General features: G+C 39.1%; 1 protein-coding gene across 1 annotated transcript; it reads left to right on the forward strand.

The window, feature by feature from the left end:
- Nucleotides 1-3,051: 3,051 nt before the first annotated feature.
- Nucleotides 3,052-25,624, forward strand: LOC122061545 (potassium channel SKOR-like; the record flags this gene model as incomplete). The annotated part of the gene is given in 11 exon segments (XM_042624892.1): nt 3,052-3,397; nt 3,979-4,235; nt 4,237-4,281; nt 19,564-19,644; nt 20,684-20,782; nt 21,412-21,633; nt 21,947-22,135; nt 22,373-22,448; nt 22,570-22,864; nt 23,922-24,043; nt 25,290-25,624. Coding segments are annotated over 11 exon segments (1,980 nt in total), but the record flags the coding sequence as incomplete, so codon positions are not given.

A 25,624-nucleotide genomic window follows, 5' to 3' on the forward strand; every position in this document is an offset into this window, starting at 1 on the left:
AAAAAAAAAAAAAAAAAAAAAAAAAAAAAAAAAAAAAAAAACACAAAAACCAGAAATGAGAAATATTCCAACATTTGAGTTTCTTTTTAAAATAAAGTTTTGACACAAAAAACGAAAAATTCTGATTATGACATGAAACTCTATTTCTGGAACCAAAAGACTTCTAAAAACAGCCTAAGAATGTAAAATATTATAATTATTTTTATCTTATACAAATCTATAATTCAAATGGTGAAAATTCATATTTCTCATGTTACATTAGTACTAGGAATATCAATGCACATCTACATAAAATTACCCAATCTAAATTGCTCTATGAAAGTGGGAGTACCATTACGTTGTTGGAGCATGTACTAATCAATCCGGAGATTAGTTGTGCACTCCAATATAGACTACACTTTCACTTAGTTGAGCATCTCTAAGCTTGAGATTCATATTGGATCAAAAGTTATTTCTGTTGTCTTTCTTTCTTCACTTCTAATTGATACAAATTAATATTTTAATTTTGTATTTGATACTCTCGACCTTTGGGGCATTAAATTCATAGATGAGTTCCCATGACGGCTGCCTGATTGTTAGTAAATATAAGGGAAGAGAGAGAAGTGAAATTGGTTTTAAAAGGGAAAGACAACATTTTCTTTCTGCCATGATCAAGGGAGAATCTCTTGACCGCCTTCCAATGGGTTTGTGAGGGTATCACAATTCACACAACAGTGGGTCCTGCTCATTACATGTAGTTAATCAGTCGGTTGGATCAACCTAAAACCAAACAATTAAGGAAGCTTTCTGTTTGATCCGGTTTATTCTAATTTTCTGTTTTTTTTTTTCTGTGAACCTTTCGTAATTGGGCTATTATCGGGTTCTATTGGTCCAGTTTCCAGTTTACATATATATTGAGTTCAGTCCAGTTTTTGGTTTCAATTTGTTCGACTTTGATTTTTACCGATTCTAGAAAACCCCAACCTGAAATTAAATCAATAAAGATTTGGTTTGATTCGGATGAACCGGTTAATTTTCTGATCGATTCAGGCTGAACTTTGACACTCTTACGCGTATTACACGTGGTGAATATGGAATTTAGACTCACCCTTGATGAAGTGGAAGTGGATTCCTCTCGTTGTATGTGTCAATTTCCTTGTGTTGTCATCAAACGTCCGGCAGCATCTCGGCACACACTCTTGACCGTGGAATGTGTACTTGAGAGGATCGGGTTCCATGGACCTATTAGGCCGAAGTGAGCCTACCCATTCAAACCCAGCTGAGCTGGTCCTCAGCCTGGACACAACTTTTCGGTATTACTTCTTCCTCCTTATTTCGCTTTCGCACCAAACCCTATTGTCGAGTACCAAGTAGGAGAGTTTCATTCCCATTCTCTTGTTTTGAAAGGTAGTTTAATTAGTTAGGATGACAGTTAAGGCTTTGTATTGGGAACTGAGGGAAGAAGAAATTGCAGGTGGTATCAGGCGTGGAAGCATTTGACATTGATAAGGGCTATCTATTCTTCTTTCTTCACCCCTTTCGAGTTTGGATTCTTCAGAGGCTTGCCCAATAATTTATTCATACTCGACATAGCTGGACAAGCAGCATTCCTTGTGGACATTGTACATTTCTTCGTCGCTTTCAGAGATGAGCAGACTTATCTCCTTAGTTCACCTCTTTTCCCCTGCCCCCTTAGTCCTTTTGTTAGAACAATTAGCAAGAGTATACTGGATTTTATTGGTAGTTATGAACCAGATTATTCACTTTTGTGCACAATTGTGAAATTTTTTCTTGGATAAGGTTAGTTCTTTAATGGGTTCTATTTTTCCTCAGAGGATTGTTACTCCAAAGTACATAGATATGCTGAGGTGGTTCTATTGTGGAAATGAAAATAGAAGGAGGTGTCAATTTAATAAAAATTGCCCCTCCCCCCTTGGAGTTTTGCCCCTTTTCGGCTCCTCCCTCCTTTGTATCTGGTTTTTTTTTTTCCTCTACCTTTTAGTAATGAATTTTTATTAGACTAAAAAAAAAAAAAAAAAAAAAAAAAAAACAAAAACAAAAAAAAAACAAAAACAAAAACAAAAAATAAATAAAAAAAAAGAATTTAGGGTTTTGCTGTGTATCCACAGTTAGTTACATTCAGTTGGTAACCAAACTGAATTTGCCCTCCTTCATATAGTGGGGGCGGTCTTCTTTGTCCTACAGGGGGAAGAGGAAAAATAGTAGTATAGAATTTATGTAATTTTCATTACCCTTTGTCTTTTATGGTCTGTACTCGACATCATATGGAGAGTGGAGACAGCTTAGTGTAACCATGCATGGTTACATGAAAAATATCCAGCGATTAAGTACATTTTGATAATGATCTCATTGCATTCAAATGATATGAAAGCAAGATAAAATGATTTCATTCAGGATTTGTGTAGGTAACTTGCATGAGAGGATATGAATTTTCAGGGAAAATCTATTTGCGAAATTGTTGGAAGATTGGCTTTCTGCGCTACAATAAACCAGATCTGGATGGAAAGAAATCATAGGAGATGGACCTCCAACTCCCGCTCGCTCGAGAAGATTTGGGGTTCTATCTTCTTTGAAGTCAATGCAAAAATCTCTCGGAATTCTTGTACTTGTAACCCATCCCCTAGAAATTGTCATATTGTAAAAGCTCTCCAGCTCCATCATCAGGAGAAGTATTTCCCTCTGAGATTTCTGGTTTCTTCCCCCTCCCCTTTCTAGGGGCTGTAATCTTTTCTTTATTTGCTTGGTAATGAATTATTTATTTACCCAAAAAAAAACTTGCATGAGAGAAAGGGGGACAAATCTGTTTAACTTTCCCATGAACATATATTCCTCATCCAAATTGCTGTTATTTTTTGATAGCTTTTCTTGTATGTTTCCAGTTACAAGTGACTTACAACATAGGTCTTCTTTACTATGTGAATAAATTTTCTTCTTCATTTTCATAGCAACTATGCCTATATTTCACAAGTACTTGAAGTTGTCAAGGTCCCAAAAGTATATTTTCTTGCAAGATATAGCTCTTTCCATAATTGTTCTAAGATATTATGATCTATTCAGGCCTGTGGAGAAAAAGAAGAAGTAAGATACCTCTTATGGATTAGGTTGAGTTGGACATTGAGAGTACAAGAATTTTTCCAAAAGCTGGAGAAGGACATCCGAATCAATTACCTGTTTACCCGAATTGTGAAACTTCTTGTTGTTGAACTCTACTGTACCCATACTGGTGCCTGCATATTTTATTACCTTGCTACCACCTTGCCTCCCAACCAGGAAGGTTCCACATGGATAGGAAGTTTAAACATGGGAGGCTATAGTTATTCCAACTTCAGAGAAATTGATCTTTGGAAGCGGTACTGTACATCATTATATTTTGCCATTGTAACCATGGCAACTGTAGGTAATTTCTTCCTCTCCTTTTATGTTACTAAACCATTAGGAAGACACTTATGTTTATGGTTACCCCCCCCCCCCAAAAAAAAAAAATGAATTTGTTGGTTTCAGACCAATTCTTTGATAAATATTAAAGTGACTTTGATGTTATTTTTGGTTCTCCAACCTTCCATTGTTTCTTTCTTAATTAGAGTTTTTTAATTTTCTCACCCACTCCTATATAGAAAAGAGAAGAAAATCTATAACAACAACTCTGCCTTATTCCAACTAAATAGGGTCGGCTAAAATAGAAGAAATCTATATTAAAGAAAAATCACTTGAATGATTTGTTTACCGTTGGTGTCTGTAGTTTATTAGAAATCTTTGTTCTCTTTAACATATTCAAAATTACTTTCCTTTGTTGTTGTAAATCAAACCCCACCCACCCACCCTTCCCCTTAAAAAAAGGAAAAAACTTAATAGTGCCTATAGTTTCTGTCAGAATACAGCATGCATGCAACCAATTAGGTGCAAAATGTCTGTCATGATATATTACTTATAGTGTCGTTTACAGTAGAAATGCTAATGCTTGTTCTCTTTACACTGCAGGATATGGTGATATACATGCAGTCAATATAAGGAAAATGATATTCATCATGTTTTTTGTCTCATTTGATAGGATTCTTGGTGCTTATCTTATCGGTAACATGACAGCATTATTTGTAAAAGGGTCAAAAACAGAGAGGTTTAGAGATAAAATGACAGATCTAATCAAATATATGAACAGAAACAGACTTGGAAAGGATATCCGTAATCAAATCAAAGGCCATTTGTCATTACAGTATGAGAGCAGCTACATTGAGGATTGAGGGTGCTGTTCTTCAGGATATTCCAGTCTCCATACGTGCCAAGGTATGAAATATGGAGTCAAATAAAATCCATTTCTGAGTCAGTACTTCAAATTAGTTCCTTCATTCATTATTCTACTGAAACTGCTCACTTGGTTACTTATTTTTCTTCCTCTCTTGTGATTATCCTCTCATAGGCTGCTAGAAATTAGTTTCTCTGCAGCTTAGTGGGGTATGCAATTTGTTTTATTTATATGTGATCCCTTATTCCTGGTTTTTCCTCTCAGTTTCTGTAAGAATGAAGTATTTAGCTGCATACTGATATGTTTAGGTGTGTATCACAACCAAAATATAATTCGTAAGATATATTTAAATGTGCAGAGAACCTCTATGAGTTCATAAATTTGGTTTTGAAACTAGAATTAGTTAAGCACCGTCACTTTACCAGTGATAGCCAAAGAGGTTAAAGTACCGAATAAATATATGGTTATAGACAACTGTGAATTCTGTCAATGTTATATTTGTTAGCAACTTATGGACCATAAGATACTATTCTTTTTTTTCGCTAAAATTATTCCATTAAATCAAAATAGAAGAAAAAGAAACATCCATACAGCAGCAAAGAAACACAAAATCACACCCCTTCCCTTACTTCCCACCTTCGGCATTGCCATCAGCAGGAAGGAAAGGAAGGCATTAAAAAAATCTAAAGCTCTGTCTTCCCTCAGCATCTCTAGAGAGAATATCCCCAATGTTGGTTGGGAAAATTACATTATTAGCCGAGACTCTAGTCTTTGCCGCATCTCTAGCCAAGAAATCGGCCACCGCATTTCCTTCTCTATATATATGAGTGATTTTCCAGGATACACTTCTAAGGTATGGTTGAAGATACATCCATCTTTGCAGAGCAAACCATGGGACCTTCCATTGCTGAATTAGAGTAACCACTGCACTCAAATCAGATTCCACCCATAAGAGCTGGATGTCCATAGCCATTGCTTGCGTCAACCTCTCTACCAGGCCCTCTATTTCTACTTCAAATACGCCTGTCACACCCATGAATTTTTTATATGACGCCATGACAGTACCAAGATGGTTCTGAAAAACTCCTCCCGCTCCAGCCCGACCAGGATTTCCCAGAGAACTCCCATCAAAATTCAATTTTACCCAATTTATAGGGGGCTTGCACCAACAAACCTCTAGGCTACCTCTGCAACTAGCAGGCTGAATAGATAGGCCTAGACGTCTGCAACACATCAGATCTGCCCAAGTGTTTACCTCTCCCTGCGTTCTAGGATCATTTCTTCTAATATCTTCCATCACCATGAGAGATAAGTATTTGGCCATCCGCTCGACACCCTCATAAATTCTGGAATTTCTTTCCCTCCAGAGATGATCAATAACGATGCCAAAATTCATGCACCAAGCCTCCTTACAGCTTGCAGTTTTAGTCTTTCTTTTCCACCACTGAGCAAGCTCCAACAACGAGCCTTGAGGGCACCAAGTGACGTTAAAGCAAGCACATAAAGAACGCGATATTTCCCTAGAGAAAAAGCATGTCAAAAATACATGATGAATCATTTCTTCATCCGCCATACATAGGGCACATCTAGACACAAGGGGCACTGCCTTCTTCGTGACTACGTCATCTGTAGGGAGCTTTCCATGGATCACCCTCCACGCCAGAGACGAGACCCTAGATTGCTGCTTTTTCCACCAGATTAAAGATGCCCAGGGGGCTGTTGGCTTCTTTTCTCTAATTTCCTCCCATGCCGATCTCAGATTAAAATTCCCATCATAAGAAAGGCTCCAGACACACTGATCCTCGCAGATATAAGTTGGGATTTTAATCTGCAAGATAGCATTAAAAATATTTTTCAAGAAATTAGAATTCACCATTGGGATCCTCCATTTGTGATTTATAATGAACCTGTCCACTTTCCCATCAAATAAAGAAAAATCTACGCCATCCACACCCTCTTCCAGCGTAGCAGATCCCACCCAAATATCCTTCCAAAAATTTATGTATCGGCCATCACCTACCACCCATCTTTCTTTTGAGGAAATAAAATTCCACATCTTCCTAACACCAGGCCATATGGAAGATTTTCTATATCCCTTCTTGGGCTGCCCCTGCTTGTTAAGAAATCTAGCTCTTAAGAATCTACTAGCTAGAGAATTTTCATGCTTAATTCTCCATGCTGTCTTACAGAGCATAGCTTTATTAACATCCTTCAATCTTCGCAGACCTAAACCCCCTTCCTCCTTGGGTTTGCAGCATTGATCCCAACTAATGACAATTTTTTTTCTAGTATCAATCTCTCCCGACCAAACAAAATTTCGCATCCACCTTTCCAGGGTCTAAATTAATGTCGGAGGCCACCAGTACACTGCGAAACTATGAGTTGGCATACTCATAATTACCGATCTCACCAATTCCACTCTACCAGCCAAGGAAAGCATTTTACCCTTCCACCCTGCCAGCCGATCTTTCACTCTATCCATAATAGGCATTACTGCGTCTCTTTTCACTCTACCTCTGAAAATTTTCACCCCCAAATACCTTGTAGGAAAAGTACAGAGAGGAATCCCCAGCTCATCCGCAATAGCCCTTTTTCTTTGGGAAGAGACCGAACCCACAAACAGTTTACTCTTCTCCAAATTGATGCACTACCCAGAGAATTCCTAGTACCTATAAAGGAAATTTTTGAGATTCCTCACATACCTAATTGACGCATTGGAAAAAATGAAGATGTCATCAGTAAAAATGCTATGAGTTGGATTGATCACTCCTCGAGGACCCTGGATTGGCTTTAATTTATTCTCTTCCACCAACTTGTTTAAACCCCTACATAGGACCTCTTCAGGCAATATAAATAGCATAGGGGAGATAGGGTCCCCTTGTCTCAGACCCCTCTCCACGCTGAAGTACCCTATCGGGCCCCCATTAAGAAGAATGGAAATCTTTGCAGAGACCAGCAACTGAAACAGCCAAGAAATCCAATTCTCTGAGAACCCAAACTTTCTCAACACCTGGAAGATGAAGTCCCATGCAACAGTATCATAGGCCTTCTGAATGTTGATCTTCACCCCCATGGCACCCCTTCTGGTCGCCGAGAACATCATATTAGCTAACTCTGAAGCCAGAGTTATATTGGAGTGAATTATTTTACCCTTCTGGAATGCCCCTATTCCTCCAAAATTAGTCTAGGAATCACAACTAATAGTCTTATGGCCATGATTTTAGAAACAATTTTACAAAAAAAGTTTCCCATACATAATGGTCTAAATTTTTCTAAGGAATTCGCCCCCTCAACCTTGGGAATAAGCACCAGAAAATTACTATTTAACCCATAGGGCATTCTACCTCTACTAAAAAATCCTCTAATAGCGTTACGAACGTCAACAGATATTATCTCCCAACAAGTTCTGTAAAACGTACCTGGAAATCCGTCCAGGCCCGGCGAGCTCTCAGGATCAAGATCCCAAATCGCCCTTTTGATCTCCTCATTGGATGACAGCAAGTCCATTCTCCATCTATCTGTCTACCAACATAGAAGGGATACATTCTAGCAGATCCATGTGCTCAACAGTAGGGGATCTCTTGAGAAAATTCTCATAGTAACTCTTCACGAATTCCTCCAGTTGCACCTTCTCAGTAATGAGCTGCCTGTCTCCAGCTTTCAAGCTCCTTATAGTATTTCTCAGTCTTCTAACCTTCACCGCCACATGGAAAAATTTTGAACTTCTGTCGCCTTGTAATCTCCATTTAATCTGGGCTTTTTCAGCCCAAAATTTTTCGTATACCTCCAGCACCTTGAGGTATCTGGTTTTCACATCAGCCTCGCGAGCAAAGGCCTGATCATTCATCCCATTCTCCTATATTTCCTGCTGGATCTCCTCAAGCCCCTTTAGCGCCTCCTCCTTTTCAAGGTTCACGTTGGGAAAAGTTTTTCTAGCCCACTCCTTCATCGCAACTTTTAGTCTTTTAATTTTCTGACTAAACACATAGAGGGCCGATCCACTAATCCAATCATCCCATGAATCTTTCACAATTTTTTAAAAATTTTCATGGTCAGCCCAAGATCGTTGGAACCGAAATGGACAGTTTAAAGGCTTTAGTGAAGCCTTAGACACTACCATCAGCGCCAAGTGATCAGACGCTCCCATGGAGATCACCTTTTGATGACAATCTTGAAACTGAGAGAACCAATCATCTATGCATAGACTTCTATCCAGCTTCGCCATAACGTTTCCTTTTCTTCTATTATTTGTCTGGGTAAACTTGCATCCCTGCGACGGGATTTGAATAAGAGAGCACCCGTCGATCATTGGTCCAAACTCAGCGGCAAAGCCCATATTGAAGGTACCAGGACCTCTTTTCTCGTGCGCCAACAGAATGGCGTTAAAGTCACCAGCCACCAACTAGGGCGTACCCTGACCAAGATTCGAAGCAGCTAAATTAGTCCACACCTCTCTTGTAGCTGCCCTAAAGCAGTTGGCATGAACAAAAGATAAAACAAAGTGAGTATTTTGCCGCCAAGCACTCATCGAAATGTATTGGTCTGAGAATGTTATTCCATGTGGCTTTGTCATGCCCCTTCTCCAAACAACCCAAAGGTTTGGCACCTTGTCCGATCTCTCATTATGAATGAGATCTGCATTAAAGCCTAGCTTATTAAAAAATCTCTTTGGGAATTTTTGAACCTCTATTCGGTTCAGCTAAACAAACTATCTCCGGCGAATGCACCCTCACCAAATTTCCTAAGGCCAATCTTGTAGCCTTCTTCTTCATGCCTCTAATATTCCAAAACATGATCTTCATAATCATGTTTTTAAAATTGCCAATCTGTTAGACTTTCTGGAAGCCTGCTCCTGAGTAAAGGTATTCTTCCCCTTCTGTTGCCTTTTTTCCATCTCACGAAAAACCCTATCCACCTCTGCCACATCCTCATGATAAACAATCATCGCCTCATTTAGATATTTCTGATGGGTACAAACATTATCAACCAAAAGAGAGCTTTGCTGCGACCCCATTCCAGTGCCCTGGATATTATGCATCCCGTCCTCCCTTTCATTGTAAAAATTCAGCCTTCGCTACTCCATTTCAGATTCATCTCTTGGAGCTGGATATGGATCCATGTCCGCCCCATTTTTCTGCCCATGGTCTGCCTCATTTGAAGACTCCACCTCAGCCTCATCCAGATCGTTGGGGTTCCCAATATTTTGGAAATATGTTTCCATACTAGGTGCCTTCTCAAGAGGAAGGAGAAGTGAGATATCTCCATGCCCCTGCATTCCTTCCTTAGGCAGGATATTATTTCCCATAGAGGGAGATCTTGATCGAGAATGATTTCTTTCCAAGTTGGAAAGAAATCCCTCATCTGATCCACCACCATCTACGTTTGGCCTCCGCCCAGCACCACCATCATTCTCTATGGCCGCCACCCCTTTGCCTCGGTCGATGTTCTCCATGCCATGAGCTTCAGCGTTCTTCTTCTCCCTACATTGGAATAAAGTATGACCAACTTTTTTGTAGAATCCGCATTTGGCCAAGCCATCCTCATAAACAATCATTTGTTTAAACCAAAAAACCTCTCCCGATCCTGGTTGCTTCCTTTCTACTTGAATCTCCTCCACTCTTTTGGCCCCAACCTCAATCTCTACCTGAATACGTGCAAAATTATCCATCGCCGTAGATTTGGTTTGTCTATCCAATGCCACTGGTCTTCCCACCCCCTTGGCCATTGTTAATAGAATCTTCTCATGCCAGTACTCCAAAGGGAGACCTGGAAATCGAATCCACACTACTTTGGTTGGATTGTTCACCGCATGGACGTCAAAGTCCGGTTTCCATCGTTGAAAACGGATGAATTGACCTCTAACTTTTATCATGTTTCTTCTCCAAACAGCAGCCATATCCACTTCTATTTCAAATTGGAAAAGAATAAATCCCTTTCCAATCGGCGACAAGGCAATTCTTCCCTTCAAATTCCATCCCTCCTATGCCTCTTTCCAAATATCATTCAAGGACAAAAACCTGAAATTGGCTCGACCAATCAGGGCAAATCTGAACTTTTCTAATCTCTCCTCATACGCATCCTGCGGGATTACTATCTTGGTGTGTGATCCACCATATATTGGTTCCGATAAGTTCTCCACATCTGACAAAGATCGACCCACCACCATAGAGTAGGTCTTCTTTACTGCACCTGGTCTTCCTTTCTCTCTTCTGTTGTCATCCTTATTACCTCCTGGGACAAAATCAGAGATCGACTCCAAATCTGCCTTTGGTTGTGGCTTCCAGTAATCTATCATGCGAAGTTGCCTCCCTCTATCTGGCGGTCTTCCTCCCCCAAGGTCATGTCCAATCTCTTGAGCACTGATTACCGAAATATTCTCAGCCATGCAAGCTTTCACCTAAAAAACCCATAAGATACTATTCTACTAAAATATAAACAAGAAAAAAAATGAAGTAAAATTTGGTTACTAGATTCAGTTAGTTGTGAGTTAGTTACACAATTATTGTTGGTAATGACAAGATTTAACCTTTAATTATAGAGGCATAAAACTTATGAGTCATACTATAAAATTATAGGAAAAGATATTCGAAGTCCTTATAAGAAGATAATTTAGTGTCTTGAGGAAGCAATTTGGTTTTATGTTTAGGAGATCCACGACGGAAGCGATTTACTGACTATGGAAGCTCATGGAAAAATCAAAAACCTACAAGAAGGATCTTCATATGTTCTTCATCAACCTAGAAAAAGGCCTATCACAAAGTGCTAATCCAACATGCATTGGAGAAGAAAGGGGTGTCTAGTAAGTATGTTGACATAATTAAAGACATGTATGAGGGCATGATGACTAGTGTGAGATCTGTGGGAGGTCATGGTAGTGAGTTCCTAATTACCATTGGGTTACACCAAGGATCCACTTTAAGTCCCTATCTATTTATGTTTATCATGGATATGGATGATTTAACCAAGAGTTTTCATCAATAAACGTTTCTTTTTTCAGAAGCTAAAGATCTCTTGATGGGTGGAGAAGAAAAGGAGAGGAAGAGTGAGACTGAGAAATAGTGATTTCTTCTGGTCGGGGCTATCATGGCGGGTGATCAAGGCCTGGCTGAGGAGGGTGGAGGTGATGAAAATGACAATGGTGAGGGATCTGTGAGGGAGGCGATGGAGATTGTGCCTCAAAATCAAGTTGTCGCTGCTGATGGTGTTGCTCCAAGGAGATCATATGCAAGGGTTGTGGGGAATGACTCATGGCCAGCGATGGATTCTCTTTCGGAACCAATCCAAGCTAGGAATATCAGACGAATCAGATCCCCCAATGCGACTATGAGTCAAAAAGGAAAAAATTCAGATTTTCTCTTATAGGGAGGGTTGATTTCAGATTGATTTCCCTAGATGCACTGAGACAAGAAGCAGCAGAAAAATGGAACTTGAACCAAGGTGTGGTGATGCACCCCCTTGGCAAAGGGTATGTCATTTTTCAATTTGATGTGAGGGAGATAAGGCTGCTATTTGGAAGAGGAGCCCTTTGAAGATCGGGAGTCAGTTAATCTGCTTCCAACACTGGACACTGGACTTTAACATCCATGAGAAACAGGTGTGGAATAAACTGGTCTGGATCCGTTTCCTTGACCTTCCCCTAGAATATTGGCATAAGAATGTTCTGCTCTTAATAGCAAAGGCAGTTGGATGACCTGTGGCTCTGGATCGTCATACAAAGCAAGGCTTGATGGGATTCTTTGCTAGAGTCTTGGTTGAAATCGAAAAAAATGAAATGGTGCCTCATATTGAGGAAGTGCAGGTTGAGAGATTGGAGCCTGGAACCACAAAAATCTTTGGGTTCAGGCAAAAGGTTGTGTATGAAGATGGTATAACTTGTTGTGGTTATTGCAAGCGGCTAGAACATAGTGTGGAAGAATGTTGATTGAACAAGCAGGAGGATGGAAAACAGGCTACAAAAGATCACGTTGATGTACCAGGCGCAGTCTATGTAGAAGATGGAGTGGACTCGGCTCGAGTCATATCAACTCAGCAAGTTACAGGGAGTGTACCAAACGTGGAAACTACAGCAAATCATTTTCCTTCCTTAAATGCCTCCTCTTCATCAAATCAAGGTAGCCCTATTTTGGAAGGCTCATGTGGATTTGGATCTCATCCAAAATTCAAATTCAAAATTCAATCCTCTCTATATGGAATGTAACGGTGGAAATTTACCCCCTAATCAAAACCTTCCCTCTTTGGAGGAAGGCCAAGTGGCTGGATCAGATCTAGGATCTGGATCAGGGTCGGGTTTTGACCCAGATGATGATGCTCTCTCAGAGTCCGAAGAGGAGAGTCAGCAAGCTGCCTCTGACACCCCTACCATGGTTGCTCCTACCATGAAACCAGTGAGCTCGGCCAGACCAAGTCACCCTTGACGGAATGTGGTGACTAGGGGAAGCAGTGGTGTGGCTAGCCAGCCCTCAAGCGGTGGTCACTATTCCAAAATCCTTCCCAGCAATCGTGACTCTCAGATTTCTTGTATTCCAGAGATAGAAATTGCAAATGGGCGTGTGGCTCTAAATTTTCAGGAAGTAGGGGTGGTTGATCGTGCCCTTCTTGCGAAGGAAAAAACTGATACTGATACTTCTAAAGGAGGGAAGAAGGGTGAGAAGAAGGTTGGTCAGATGAATAAGTCTGATAAGGTCCAAAATTAAATCCTTCCTCCATGAAGATTTTATTTTGGAATATTAGAGGTGTGCGAAAGGCGGCTGGTATTAGAGCCTTGAAGATGATCCTGAGGGAGCACTCTCTTGATTTTGTATGTTTGGCTGAGCCGATGGTGAAGGCTTCAGATTTTCCTTCTTTGTTATTTAACAAAATAGGGTACTCTGGGGATTTAATTCACAATGATCGGGTGGACAAGGTTCCGAATCTTTGGATTATGTGGAGACAAGTTTCTTTTTGTCCCTCAGTTGCTTCTCTGTCTGACCAACAATTATCAGTCATGGTGGATTGGTTGGGTTGCTCAGTGGGATTGACCTTCATTCATGCAAATTGTTTTAAGGTTAATCGTCGAGAGCTCTGGACTGACCTGGGTTTGGTGGTAAACCCAAATATCCCATGGTCGGTCATAGGGGACTTTAATACTACTCTTCTTTCAAATGAAAAAAGGGGGCCAGGAAGATTTAATGCTAGCTCGGCGGCAGAGTTCCAAGCAATGGTGGACACGTGTGCTTTGGTCCAAGCTCCTTCACAGGGGAAAAGGTTCACGTGGACTAACAATCGTCGCAGAAGAAATGTTGTAGCTGTTCTAGATCGAAGTTTTTGCAATGGGAATTGGCTGGAGGTGCTCAAGAATATTAGTCAAAATGTATTGCAAAGAACAGCCTCGGACCATGCCCCTATTCTGTTGGTCTCAGATGCCATCCCTAAACCAGGTAATATTCCTTTTAGATTTAATAATTTCTGGATGAATAATGTGAATTTTGAGGATACTATCAAGGAGATGTGGAATAAGGAGGTGTCAAGAAACCCCATTTTGGTGCTTTCTCAGAAGCTAAAGCAGGTAAAACATTTTATTAAGAGCTGGGCCAGGAATAATTTCCCTAATGTTGATGAAGAAGTACAGAAAGCTTCGAAAAATCTGGATTCGATTTAGGAAGAAATTGAGGCATCAGGGATGATGGATGATCTGTTTGACAGAGAGGCAGATGCTAAGACATATCTCTTGAAAGCAACTCAAATGCAAGATAGTTTTTGGTCTCAAAAGGCCAAACAGAGGTGGATGAAAGAGGGGGACAGGAACTCAAAATTCTTCCACCTCTCTGTACAAATGAGACGGTCACGAAATCAAATTCGTACCTTGAAGAATATGAATGGTGGATGGATTAGTGACTAGTAGAGGTTGTCATCTTATATTTCTGAATATTATGAAGCTTTCCATAGTGCCGGTCAGACTACTCCACATCATGATTTATTGAATTGTATCCCCAAGGAGATTTGTGAGGCAGATGCATTGGGTTTAGAGACTATGCCCTCTTTGGAAGAAATAAAAACTCTGTTTGGGAGGTGGATCCAGACAGCTCTCCTGGGCCTAATGGATTTCATGGGAAATTCTTTAGAAGAGTTTGGAATATAGTGGAAGTGGACTTTTGCAGGGCTGTGAGGCACTTCTGCAGAATGGGGTTTCTTCCTAAGGGTGTGAACAACTGTTTTCTCACTCTAATTCCTAAGGTTCCGGGAGCTATGACACTGGACAAGTTTAGGCCCATCTGTATGGGGAATTTCTTTTGTAAAATGCTATCAAAAATTATGGTAAATAGAGTTTCGGCGCTGCTTCCCAGGCTGATCACAGAGGAACAAGGTGCATTCCTGAAGGGGAAATAGTATCTGAGAATATCAGCCTTGCCTCAGAGTTGGCAAATCTGATGTATACTGCAATCAGGGGAGGAGGTATGGGGATCAAAATTGATGTTCAGAAAGCTTACGACTCGCTTTCTTGGGATTTCCTCTTTGAAGTCCTAAAAAAGTTTGGTTTCCCTCAGAAGTGGGTATCTTGGATTCATGAAATCCTTGTCTCTACTAGGATTTCGGTTTTAGCAAATGGGGGACCGGTGGGTTCCTTCCCTGTGGGTCGTGGTCTTCGCCAGGGTGATCCTTTATCTCCCTTTCTCTTTATTCTGGCAGAAGAAGTGCTCTATAGAGGGTTAAGAAGCATGGTTGCGGAAGGTGCTCTTAAATCCTTGCCCGGGCCAAGAGGTGTGCTCACTCCATCCCACCTTCTCTTTGCGGATGACATTTTCATTTTCATGAGCGCTTTGGCAAAATATGTAAGAAATCTTCACTCTTTTTTAGATAAATATCAGGCCTTCTCTGGTCAGTTTTTTAATTTGGATAAAAGTAAGATTTTCTTTGGGAAGGTGGCCCCTCACAGAAACAGTTTATTAGTGAGTTTTTGGGTATTTAGATATCCAAATTCCCTACAAAATATCTCGGGGTGGAAATCTTCAAGGGAAGAGTCACCAAATCCCACTTGTTGCCTCTGCCAAGTAAGATCAAATGTAGACTTGCAGCCTGGAAAGGGAAATTACTCTCGATGGCAGGTCGTATTGAACTAGTTTGTTCAGTTATATCGAGCATTCCTATGCATAATTTTACAATTTATTGGTGGCCTCAGGCATCAATTAAAATTGTAGAAACATGGATAAGGAACTTCATTTGGTCTGGCCAAATGGAAGGTCAGAAAAAAATCACTGTCAAATGGGAGGATTGTTGCAAGCCAAAGAAGGAGGGAGGTCTGGGTATTCAGAAGTTGCGAGATGTTAACAGAGCTTTTTTATGTAAATTAGTATGGAAGATCAAGCATGAGGATTCTAGAATGAGTCAATTTTTCAGAGCAAGGTTTACTACTAGCGACGGCGATCTCAAGAGCTACAAGTCTTCATCTATTTGGAAGGGTCTAAAAAGGGTGTGGGACTTTGTAACCAATATGGAGAGCTGGACAATAGGAAATGGCATCAAGATTAGCTTCTAGAAGGATCGTTGGTTAGAAAATTCCTCATTGGCAGAATCCTTGAATCTGGACTTAGAAGCGCTTACTTCGAGGCAGCTACGGGTGGCGAATTTCATTAGAAATGGTGAGTGGTGCTTCCCAAATGTTTCTTCATCATTCTTGTCTGAATCGTTTGAGAAGGCGAAGAGAATATCCCTAACAAATTTAGAGGATGTTTGCCATTGGAAATTATCTTCGTCTGGAGCCTTCTCTTTGGCCTCGCCGTGGGAAGAGATAAGAAGCAAAAAGGCACCTGTTTCTTGGATTTCCATTCTCTGGAAAGCTCTTCTATAGCCATGGCAGGCAGTACTTGGATGGAGGTTAGCCCATGGTAGACTCCCTACGGATGACCAAGTGTGCAAAAAGGGAATTGCAATGCCTTCGAGATGTGTGTTATGTGAAAAGGCGGAAGAATCTAGTTTCCACCTTTTTATTCACTGTGAGTATATCCAGACCCTATGGAATATGTTTTGTGATCTATTTGGTGTCAGATGGCAACACTTCACAAGAATGGAAGATTTATTTAGTTGGTGGAAACGTAAAGCAAACTCCGTCACATTCTCAAGAGTATGGCTTAGTGGCGCAGTGTTAATTCCTTATGCAGTTTGGATGGAGAGGAATATGAGAATCCATGAGGGTACCTATTGGCATCACAGGCAACGTTTTTCTATGATTAAAGGAGAGATAGTCATGATTTCGACAGTGCACCTTGGGAAGAACTTGTCCGTAGCTGATTTGATGTGTGCCAGGAGAGTGGGAAATCCCCGTGTAATTGGCAAGCAAAGAGAAATTTTTGAAGTTCGATGGTGTCTCCCCCCTAAGAACTGGATTAAGCTAAATACTGATGGGTGCTCGCTAGGGAATCCTGGAAAGGCTGGAGCTAGCGGTGTTTTTAGAAATTACAAGGGCAAACCTTTGCTGAATTTCAGAAATTTTGTCGGTGTAAAATCTAACTTTGAAGCTGAATTCTTAGCTCTCATTACCGGCCTTGAACATGCAAAAAACTCTTGTATCCAAAACCTTTGGATCGAGTGTGACTCTGCTGCTTTGGTGTTCTTATTCTCCAAAGGGCTGGTTCCATGGTTTATTCAGCAAAGATGGAGGGGTGTTCTCTCTTATTTGGGCTCAATTTCTTGGAAAGTCACTCATTGCTACCACGAAGCAAATGTGGTAGTTGATTTCTTAGCGAAAACAGCAGCAAGATTTGAATCAAATTCCCCTGTCGAGGCCTGGCCCCTTCTCACCTCCAGGGAGCTGGAATTGGATGCAGCCCAACGGCCAAGATTCTGATTCACTTAGTTATTTTTTAAAGTTTTTTTTTGGGTTGTTAGTCTAAGGTCTAAGGTTCTCTCCTGCTGATGGCAATGCCGAAGGTGGGGTTGATTTCACTTCCTTAGTCTAAGTCTTGTTGAGTTTATCATTCCTCTTGTATATTCTTTCTTTCTATTAATTCAATGATCTTTAGCGGAAAAAAAAAAAAAAAAAGATGATTTAACCAAGAATATTCAAGGGGAGGTTTCGTGGCGTATGCTTTTTGCCAATCATATTGTTTTAGTGAATGAGATATTAGTAGGGATTAATGATAAGTTGGAGTTATGGAGATCTACCCTGGAATCAAAAGGTCTTATGATTAGTAGAATGAAAACAAAGTATAAAGTGTGTAACTTTAGGCTTTCAAGGACTGATATCGATGTGATGAAACTTGAGGAGAGAGAGATTCCATAAAGCGACTGCTTTAAATATTTGATTTCAACTATAAACGAGGAAGGTGAGATAGATGATGATGTTTCTCACAGAATTAAAGTAGGATGAATGAAATGCAGAGGTGCATATGGAGTGTTGTGTGATCAGCATATTCCTCTCAAGCTTAAAGAGAAGTTCTCATGGACGGTCGTAAGACCGGCTTTGCTGTATGGGGTAGAATGTTGGGTAGTCAAGAAGCGTAATATAGGTAAGTTGAGTGTAGCAAAGGTGTGAATGTTGAGATGGATCTGCAGAAAAACTAGGAGAGAGAATGAGGAATGACAAGGTAAGAGCTGAGTGGAATGGCCCCGATTTAGGACAAGCTCCGAGAAGGCTACTTAAGGTGGTATGACCATGTTCAACAGTGACCTTGGGATGATCCAGTAAGGATGAGTGATCAGATCCAGTTGGAAGGAGCTAGAAGAGCTAGGGGTAGGCCTAAAGTGATCATTGATGAGGTGTTAAGGAAAGACATGCACAAGCTAGGTCTTGACTGTAGTAATTAGTATGACACTAAACAGAGCTGTTTCGAGGGCAAAGATCCATGTTGCTGACCACATTTAGGTGGCCAGAGTTGTTGCATTGCTTTGTTTCTTTTCTTTATCTTTTTCCCTTTTCCCTTTTCTCTCTTCTTCCTTTTATCTTATTTTTTGGTGGATCCATGTAGCCGACCCCATTTAGTTGGGAAAAGGCTGAGTTGTTGTTTGTTTGTTTTGTTTGAAAAGGAAGAGCAACTCAGGACTCATTAATAATCACAGTAAAACATCTAATAGGAACTTATTAAACAAAATATATAACTAACGAGACGGCTAAACTCTACTAAACACATTGAATTTTACTCATCAAATTAATTGTAGTTTATCTATGAATCAAATTTAAAAACTAATGGACTTGGAATTGCCACATTACTTAGGAGGCCACTGCATATTAGAGAGATCTTCTAGAGTGTTCAACCCTTTGGAAACCTCTGCCTGGCCCATTGACAGTTTAGTTCAATGTATACAGATATTTATTCAATTGGCATGCTGATTTCGAAAGTCATTCTTTTGAAGAAATCTGATGCAATATTTGTTGGTTTCCAAGATGTGTTTGGGAGAACATGCTTAAGTCATCAAAAGTGACTTTGTGGAAGGCTTTCAATGTCAATTAATTATGCAATCTAGAATTGAAATAAAAAGGGAAATAAATCTGAGTGTGAAGAGTGGAGTCTAGATTTGCTAATTGTATGTGTATCATCTCTTCTCTTTTCAGGAGCTCCTTGAGGATACTTGTTGAATTCTGCAATCTTTTTTTGTGTGAGTGTGTGTGTGGAGAATAAGGACTCCTACCCCCCCCCCTAAAAAAAGTGTGGAATAAGAACCTAACTAGTGCACAATAAATTTATGTGTACTTTTCTGATTACTATTGGTCTAACTGCCACTAATTTGAAGTGTTAGTAAGGAATTAAAAAAAAAAAAAAAAAAAGGGGGGGGGGGGGCTAGGATTGTGGAAAGAACTCTGAAGTTAAGGATTTCCATTTTTCTTTTGTTTTTTTCCGCTCTCCTTCACTAAATAACAAAGTTGTATGAGACAAAAAAATATTGTAACAAAAGGGACCAACTAGTGAACTGGGAGCTATCCAGTTGAGATGAAAACACAAAACCATAAGCTACTAGATGCCATAAAATTATGTTTTTCCAACTAGGTAAAACTAGAAGCTTTATGCTTTAAAACTCCTTCAAGGGTGGAAAGGAATAGTAGTCCTATAACTTCATCAAAAATGATGCATGATATTGAATATATTTTTTTTTAATACATAAAATTATATTCTTATATAAAATTCTATTCTTCTCTTGAAAAGAAATCTCCTTCTTGAGGTCATGCTGCATCTACCTATGCTGAGGATACATGTATTATGCTTGTATAGTTATTTCAATTTCCATAAGTTACACGAGGGAATTGGTGACTTAAAAGCTTTTGTACGAATGATATAACCATTGAACCATTTTCTTTTCTAATATTATTTATGTTTTGCTTGATATAACCACAACAAGCACATTCTTCTTTGCAGATTTCACATAAAATATATAAGCCATTCATTGACAAGGTCCCTCTTTTTCAAGGATGCTCACCTGAATTCATTAATCAGATTGTAAGTCTTTTGACCATAAATTTGAATGACAATAATTGCATATATTTTTCTTTTAGAAATAGAAGTCAAGATAAAAAATTTATATCCATATTTGAAAGTTGTATTCACTGGCAGAGAATTTTCTGTTCTTGCAAAGCTCCCAACTTATCACCTTTCTCTTTGTGAACTTTTTTTTTTTTTTTGAAACCAAGTGTTGCAGAATGTTTTTCTAGAGGTGTCCTACTAAATTCTTTGTGTAAGTTATACATATCTTTTAGGTAAGTCATGACCGTTTAACATGGAACTGGGGAAGATCTAAATTTTAGATAAGTCTGATATACCACATTTTATTGTTGAGAATCAATAAAACAATCCTAGTGCTTCATTCTGCTTCAATACATGTTATTTGTCATTGACACTGATTTGAGGCCCTTAAGTTGGTGGTTGAGATCCTTCTGGTCCTTTTGTGCCGCCTCAACCATTTCAGTTTGACTTTACTAATTGCACAGCCAATGAAGGCAGATCCCAAGAAGGGCAACCCATACTGGGGGAGGTGCTGATTGAGGTTGTCCAACTTCCACTTAAGCATCTGCGGTCAAGGTGCACTGCTAACCAATGGTGGAGGCGTTTCTAGTGAATCTTGATTAATATTGTAGTTATAGAAAATGATAGATTTTGATTTCTAAATTCGCTTTTGAATTGCAAATTACTAACTGTGTGCACCCTACTCCATGAAGGGGTGCTAATAAAGCCCAAGAGATGACAATTTTTTTGGGTTTTTGTCTCTGCATCTCCCAGAATCCAAGCTAACATATTTGAAACAGTTGGTATTCTTGTATTCTTAGAGACAAGGAGTTGCACAGTACCTGCTGCTTAAGTGTTTCTCTATAGCTCCATTTTGTTTCTACAGTTCTGTATTTCTTTTAGGTTCCACTGACATAACATATTCCTAATTCGAGGCTTCACTTTTCAATCATGTATTATGGATATAGGAAAGGATGTGGAAAGTTATCTTACACTTTCTTGTTTTGATAAAATCTTATACATTCCTCTTTTGCAGGTAATCAAGCTTCATGAGGAATTTTTTCTTCCTGGAGAAGTGATTATGGAACAGGGAAATGTGGTGGATCAAATTTATTTTGTTTGTCATGGTGTGCTGGTACTAATTACTTATCCTTAAAAATCATGTTTTAATCTGAATAGACATGCTGTTTTCCCATCCAAAATGAAGTGAACATGCATTTATTCATCGAGTTAGCTGATGTTACTCTGTTCCAATAACGACTCAAATAAAATTGGTTGATAAAAACTGTGGGCAAAGAATTTCTCTTTAGATTCTATTAATTAATGTTGTTTAGGGTGGCATTGGACAATGGCATTTAATATGTAACTATATTATAACTCACTGAGTAATCTGCCATAAAGCCAACAGAAATAGTATCCTGTGATCATAAGTTTCATTTTTCTATTTTATATTTTCTTTAATGAGCCTTCATCTGAAGTAGACTGCAATTATTTGAGAAAATACATAAGTTTCCCATTGTTGAAACATTTTTTTTTCTTGGAAGAACAATAAGTTGAACCCTATTTTGTAGTCTTAAGGGCATGTTTCCCAAATTTTGAACATTTAATTTGATTACCATCTGCTAGAATCTTTGTACATCCAATCTTTGGGCATTGCATCAGAATTTAAATTTCTACATTTGTGTCATCCATTTGTGTGAAAATTGAATCTGGATTACTGCATTTTCAACAGTTTATATCGATCTAACGTAATTTCATGCACAGGAGGAGGTAGGCATAGGGGAAGATGGATCAGAAGAGACTCTTTCACTCCTGGAACGTTACAGGTCTTTTGGGGAAGTTTCCATTCTCTGCAATATTCCTCAGCCTTGCGCAGTGGTAGTCCGTGAACTATGTAGGCTTCTACGGATTGACAAACAATCTTTCACAAATATCCTACAAATATATTTTTTTGATGGAAGGACAATCTTGAGCAACCTTTTAGAGGTAGTTTAGCCATGGCATGTTTTGTAAAATCCAATTTCTTTTGTTTACTTACACATTTCTTGGTCCATGGTTCCATGCTAATACTTCTTTATTCCATCTTCTAATCAGTACTAGATATATATATATATATATATATATAACTTATATGAGGTACAAACAATATGAGATACTGTTTAATATCCTTTCCAAGGAACTCTAATATTTTTCTTATTAGTCTAATTGAAGCAACATATTATTTTTTTTTTTCATGAGAATTTTTACTCCAGAATACATAAGGGTGCTGGAAATTTCTAATATTCTTATCAACTAACAGGGAAAAGAATCCAATCTTCGGATAAAGCAACTGGAATCTGACCTCACATTTTATATTGGAAAGCAAGAAGCTGAACTTGCTTTGAGGGTAAATAATGCCGCGTATCATGGGGACTTATATCAACTGAAGGGTTTAATACAAGCTGGAGCAGATCCAAGTAACACAGATTATGATGGAAGATCACCTCTGGTATGTCATTTACTAGCAAACATTTGTGTTACCTTTTTTACTTAGTTTGGTTGCTCCTGTTATTATACCCTGCTTTTGTTTATTTAAGATTTTATGTTGGGAGTGGATATGCTATGTTAAAATCATTTTAGGGTGGTATGCATCAGGAGAATTTTACTATAAGATTCATGGAAATACTTTTTGAGATTGGTATGAGAAATCTTTGACTTCTGATTAAGGAGCTTTTGATTTCTAAAGCATCTTGCAGCTTCAAGAGGATATGAAGATATTACATTTTTCCTCATACAGAAAGGTGTGGATATCAATATTTCAGGTAAGTCTTAAGTTTCCACCCTTGTTCGTGTCCACTGGTTTTCCAAAAATTCTTTTGACTAGATGATGGATTTGTTGGAAGTTATCTTAGTAATGAGTTCTGATAAATTGATATCAATTAGATAAGTTTGGAAACAGTCCCCTACTTGAAGCTCTCAAGAATGGGCATGATCGAGTGGCAGCTTTGCTTATTAAAGAAGGGGCATCTTTAGATATTGATGATGCTGGTAGCTGTCTCTGCAAGGCTGTTGTAAGAGGGGATTCAGATTTCCTGAAAAGATTATTGTCCAATGGCGTTGATCCAAACTCCAAAGATTATGATCTCCGAACGCCGCTTCATGTAGCTGCAGCAGAGGGGTTATATTTGATGGCAAAAGTAATGATAGAAGCTGGTGGAAGTGTTTTCTCAAAGGACAGGTACAACTTGCACATTCGTCATTAGTGTCGTTTACTTATATATGGTATTACTTGCTTATTTGTTCTCTCCTGATCTGAGGTTTTTGCTACACACTACACCTACTCTACTGTTTTCTCATGTGGATTGATATAGACTCCAGGTGCGGATACTGTACCAAGAAATTTCAGTCTCGCTTGTATATCAAAGACCATAGAATCCTGATTGCCTATGGCTCTATTCAATCTAAAGCAGCACTCAACCACACAGAATTGGTCCTTGCAAGAGATGTATGTGGGCTTATGACTTGGATCCCTTTGACCATAATGCAGCCATACCAACCCATGCATTGGAATTTGCCCCAGTGCTGCTCCAGTCATGGAATTCATAGGCCAAAAAGCTCTTATAACTCCAGTTGTGGTAAAGCTCCTAGTGATGCTGCCACAACCAAAACTCAAAACGAATTTGAATATCATTCACCTTGTTTGGGAAATAAACATCCCAGGAGCTCTAGCCAAATGGTCAAATCTTGACTTTGATTTGAGGTTGGTTACTGTGCTGGAATTAGGAACAAGCTTTCAGAGGCTAGAGCTGGACTACAAAGGGCACTTCCTACCACCCAACTTTCCCTTATTTGTATGTGATCCATCTTTCATCAAAGAAAGACATTTGAAGACAATCAAATGCCCTAAAATAAAGTGCAAGGAAGTCAAAGTAAGAAACTGCTTGCATACTTTGCCTGTACAAATCCTGCTTCGTGCTTATTCTGTCATCATCATCATCTTCATCTCATCTTCCACTTCTTTTGATTTCTGGGACTGTAAGTATGCTGATTTGCATCACTATGAAAGCCTGAATAAAATATTTCAATCAAAGTTCGTCCTTGGTTCTATCTAGATAGAGTTCAGATCTATTCCAAAATGTCCCCTCATGAAATTTTCAAACTCAGTGCAACAACTGTCTAGTGGATAACAAAAGAGGATGAAATTTGAAATCAATCTAGAAAGTTAAGGTATAGATCTGAAACCATATTTTTGTTCATGTTGAAGTCTGCTAAAACAACATATTTGATCTTTGCAGATGGGGAAATACTCCTCTTGATGAAGGTCGCATAAGTGGCAACAAGAATTTGATTAAGCTTCTGGAAGATGCGAAACATGCTCAGTTGTCTGAGTACTCTGATCACTATCAGGGAATCAGAGGTATTCTCAACACTTTTCTTTCTGACTTCTTACTTCTTAGAGAAGAAGCTTGACATCATGCTACAAAATGGTCTGTATGCAGTAAAAGAAAGATGAATATATTGAAAACTGACCATTGTTCATTCTAATTCTTAAGGTTTCTATAATGCTTGTCCAATGCTTCTCATTTGTAAGATCCGTAATGGGATCTTCCGGGGCTGTCTTTCCTGTAAAATAGTGGCAAATATTAAGGCCAAAACATGCGTAGGGTCAGCAGTCCATATGGCAGATATGTTGTCTGCCAGAACTCTGCTGGACTTGGATGCCCTGGGAAAATTTCCCCAATATGTATAAACTTTCTTAATGCATTATAAGAAATCAAACACAGAAATTTTAGGATGTTAGCTGTTTTCTACATTTTTATGTCATCCTTGATGGGTCAATCCTTCACCGGCCCCCTTTTCCCCTTCTCTTTTTATTGGGAAAATCTTATTCTAACTAAAGTGGTGAACTAAGAAGTTTTAACCTCACTTTTTTTGTCCCTTTTACAATAACAAACTTTTTTTTAATGAGTGTAGATTCTTCTATTTCACATAAATATTGCATTTAACACTCCATTAAATTACTTTCAACTTTTTGAAAGCCCTTTCTTAGCTCATGCAAATAACTTCTGGAAACAAGACAAGGGAGTGAGGGATAGTTAAAAGAAGGGTTTTTTTTTTGGTGAAAAATTAGAAGAACGCTAAAAATAGGGCACACATGTGCGAGGTCCCAAGAGGGGGGGGGGTGAGAACTATGCAGCCTTACCTCGTGAATGTTGAGAGGCTGTTTTGACCGCTTGACCACCAGGTTGCAACATTTGTACCTTTACTGTTGGACCAAGAAGTTACAATTTCTTAGCCACTTTGAGTTTTACCCTTAATTACTTGTTATATTAGAAGGTGAAATGTTGAATACCCTTTGTTTTTTGGTAAACAAATGTTGCATACTCACTATCAATTGAGTTCGTGGAAACATGCCACATCTAGTACCAATGCGCAGCCCCATGAGAAAAGACACCATGGATGCTACAGATTCTTCATAATCTTCAATTGTTTGGTGCACTTCCGGTGTCCCAAACCATCTGTAGAAAATATGGCTTAGAGGCTGACATGACTCCATCAATTATTATTGCACTGTTAGTTGTTCTTGTTATCGTTATTATGGTTACTTCATCACTCCCATCATTCTCAGCAAGTTATAACAGCACTCCTGCCAAAAAATACAGATAAAATGCACACAAGGAAATGCACAGTTTTCCCCTTCCACCCATGGTACCCAAAGGAGAAAAGAAGACCAGGAATTGTTTTGTGGATCCCACACACTATCCAAGAGCTTATTGAGATGGCAGCAGAGCAGCTAAAATACTCAGATGCCTCCTGCATTTTATCTGAAGATGGTGGACAAATCTTAGATGTGGACATTATTTATGATGGTCAGAAGCTGTATTTAAGTGGTGAAAATGACCAAACTTGAATGTTTTGTTTGTTGTATTTTGATATTTGGGCAGCTTGGCCTCTGTTGCATCACATCCCCCAAATTATAAGGGCCTTCTTCCCCCCA

The sequence above is a fragment of the Macadamia integrifolia genome, chromosome 1 (genome assembly GCF_013358625.1).
Source record: "Macadamia integrifolia cultivar HAES 741 chromosome 1, SCU_Mint_v3, whole genome shotgun sequence".
NCBI classification, from domain to species: domain Eukaryota; kingdom Viridiplantae; phylum Streptophyta; class Magnoliopsida; order Proteales; family Proteaceae; genus Macadamia; species Macadamia integrifolia.